The 2,770-nt window shown below is 36.5% G+C and overlaps 1 protein-coding gene across 1 annotated transcript in view; it reads left to right on the top strand.

Moving 5' to 3' along the window:
* The window catches only part of LOC107548348 (carboxypeptidase E), a 27,501-nt gene extending 24,731 nt beyond the window's left edge, over nucleotides 1-2,770 (top strand). Inside the window, exons 8-9 of the mRNA XM_016229006.1 lie at nucleotides 1,678-1,796; nucleotides 1,880-2,770. Of these exons, the coding sequence (XP_016084492.1) occupies nucleotides 1,678-1,796; nucleotides 1,880-1,978 (218 nt within the window). The 3' untranslated portion in view covers nucleotides 1,979-2,770. The remainder of the gene's footprint in view (nucleotides 1-1,677; nucleotides 1,797-1,879) is intronic.

Genomic DNA, 2,770 nt, shown 5'->3' with positions numbered 1-2,770 from the left:
TGCACCGGAAGGAATGCCGCTTTTGCAGTTTGTGCTTGCTGTTTATTAATCATTTGAAACTAGCAAACTAGCAACTCCAGTAGTAAGATTAAAGGATTAATCCTGAACTCTGTCACGGAAATTATGTATAAACCCTAATCAAACAATTTAATAATCAATTTACAATTAATTTATACCCGTGTTGTACATTATGCTGTACGCCATGGATGAGTGCTTTCTAAAACTGAACGGATTGATTATTCAGCTGCGGGCGAGATGCGGGAGTTCATTCGGCGCGTGAATCTCACGGTGCATTATGGGCATTCTCTAGCCGTTGAGCGTGCACCAGTTGGACACTTGTTTTTGCAATGCATTGTGGGATTGAATGAGTGCACTCGAGAACGTCCACTATGGTTTCGGACACCACTAAAAATGTCTGTTCCCTCAAATAGTGCCCTATTTAAGGGTATAGGGGGCGATTTCGGACACAGCCTATGATTTAGACGCAGAACGCCTTTACGACCACATCAAACAGGAGACTTTACAGACCCACACTCCACTTTACCTCAGCATAGCGTGCTTGTAGCCTGTGCTCTACAATTGCACGCACAAATGCGGTGGCATGCGCTGTAGCCTGTATCATTTAATATTAAAGCACAAGTGAAACTACGAGCATGCGTGTCAGATCCGCGTCACTTTCAGCAGCGGCAGGTCTTAAAGAAATAGCAGCCAAAAAACCTAATAACCCAGCTGCTGTGATCAAAGAACAAAAAAAAAAAAAAAAAAAAAAAGAGAGGAAATCAATAATTTTTGTAGCTTTAAGGATTGAGCTATATTTAATTTAGTATTTTATTCAAATTCTGTATATTTCCTACTTGCTGAAGGGCACAGGTAAATATGACATTTGTTATAATGGGTTTATGTGAAGATTGTTTTAAGTTCACTTAAATGTTAAAATTGATAGCTCACAATTATACTGTAATATTGAATGGCTATAGTCGATGGATAAATATTAGGGAAAAAATCATTTCCTAGGGACATCAGTAGTATTGGTATCAGTGATACTCGCCTTCAGTCTTAAAAAAAAGATGCCATTAAACAAATATTAAAAATATACCGTCTTTATGTTTTTCTACATTCATTTGAAGATTGAATATGAAGTGTGAAATTATTGTAATATAAAAGTATATTTAAAAACTTTTAATTGTAAACTCCTATTGTTAGGTGGGATTAATCGCAATTGATTTCAGAAAAAATGTGCAATTAATTTAAAAACAGCACTAATATATGCATGTGTGTGTGTGTATATATATATATATATATGACAGTATTGTCTTTATAGAGTTGCTTTACATCTAAGGTTTCATAATTGATGAGTTATGCAACATTAACGCTGATATTTTGCGGTTCATTGAATTAAGTCTTTTTAAACAATTTTTTTAAATATTAAAAATATTATTTTAACGTTATTATTATTATCATTACAACAAAAAACAATAAAAAAACTACTTCTCTCTGCAAATGAAGCTGGTGCATGAAGTATTTTATCAGAAAAAAAACATTCACCTTTTACTCTACCACCCAGTTAGGTTTCTGTTGAAAACTTAGTGTGTAGGTCTGTCCTCTTGTGGCCATAATTTGCCACTTTTGAAAGTAAAATTTCAAACGTAAATCACCTCTCCTTATTTTTTTCATCAGCTAAGGATGGTGATTACTGGCGCCTGTTGGCTCCTGGTAACTACAAAGTGTCAGCATCTGCTCCTGGGTACCTCACTGTGGTCAAGAAAGTAGCTGTACCCCACAGCCCTGCTACACGGGTAAACACAGACCCTTTGTTCTCTCCTTTGTCTCATTATATCTAATGTCCTATTCTGACATCTCTCATTTTTCTTGCTCTCAGCTGGATTTTGAGCTGGAGTCGCTGGAAGAGAGGAAGGAGGAAGAGAAGGAGGAGCTCATGGATTGGTGGAAGATGATGTCAGAGACACTCAACTTCTAACTTACCTGAGGCAGACACCATCACAAGCATTATGGGTGTACTATATTTATTGTTGTCGTATGTGTGTGCTCATCAACATAAAATAACATAATTCCGTTTTTTGGTTTATTTTGATTGTTTTACATTAGAGGCACTGCATTTGAACATATTTACAACAGCCATATGCGCATAAGCCATTCATACATGTTAGCAAAGACAACCAGTGTTAAAGCTGGGCTAAGTATTTGCAGATATGGTTGTCCATGTAAATATGGATGAATACATGTATTGCCACTAAATAAAATGCTATGTAGGTTTGGTGAAGTGCCCCTAATGTAAAGTTGATCCTATTGCACTGTTTTTGCGATTTCGATCAACCTGGTTAGTGTTATTTTAGAGCATTGTGTATCATTTGCCTGTGTTTCCTGCAGGCATGCAAAGGTTATTACATATACTGACAGAAAAAGAATCACGGATAACACAGAAAGTCGATATTGTGGAGGCCGATCTATTACTCTTTTGTAATGTTGTGTTTTACATTGATATTGTGAGATTATTTTGTAGCTATGGTCACCAATCACACCAACCAATCAGAGAGCACTGTGTTGTGATGAACGTACATGTCAGCAATGAATATTACTATTTATTCTGATCGTGACTGATTATGACTGAAGCCAATGTAGACAGCACTCATTCACACCTAATCACAAGTCTCTCTCTGTTCAAACACTGTCCTGTGGTTTTAAATAACATTCTGTCAGGACCACTATCGTCAGAATGATAGATACTTAGCATAAAGTTTGGTTTGGCGGT

Source organism: Sinocyclocheilus grahami, unplaced genomic scaffold, assembly GCF_001515645.1.
Source record: "Sinocyclocheilus grahami isolate Dianchi unplaced genomic scaffold, SAMN03320097.WGS_v1.1 scaffold346.1, whole genome shotgun sequence".
In the NCBI taxonomy this organism is placed as follows: Eukaryota; Metazoa; Chordata; class Actinopteri; order Cypriniformes; family Cyprinidae; genus Sinocyclocheilus; species Sinocyclocheilus grahami.
Note: the sequence above shows the minus strand (reverse complement) of the source record. Positions and strands in the feature narration are given on the sequence as shown.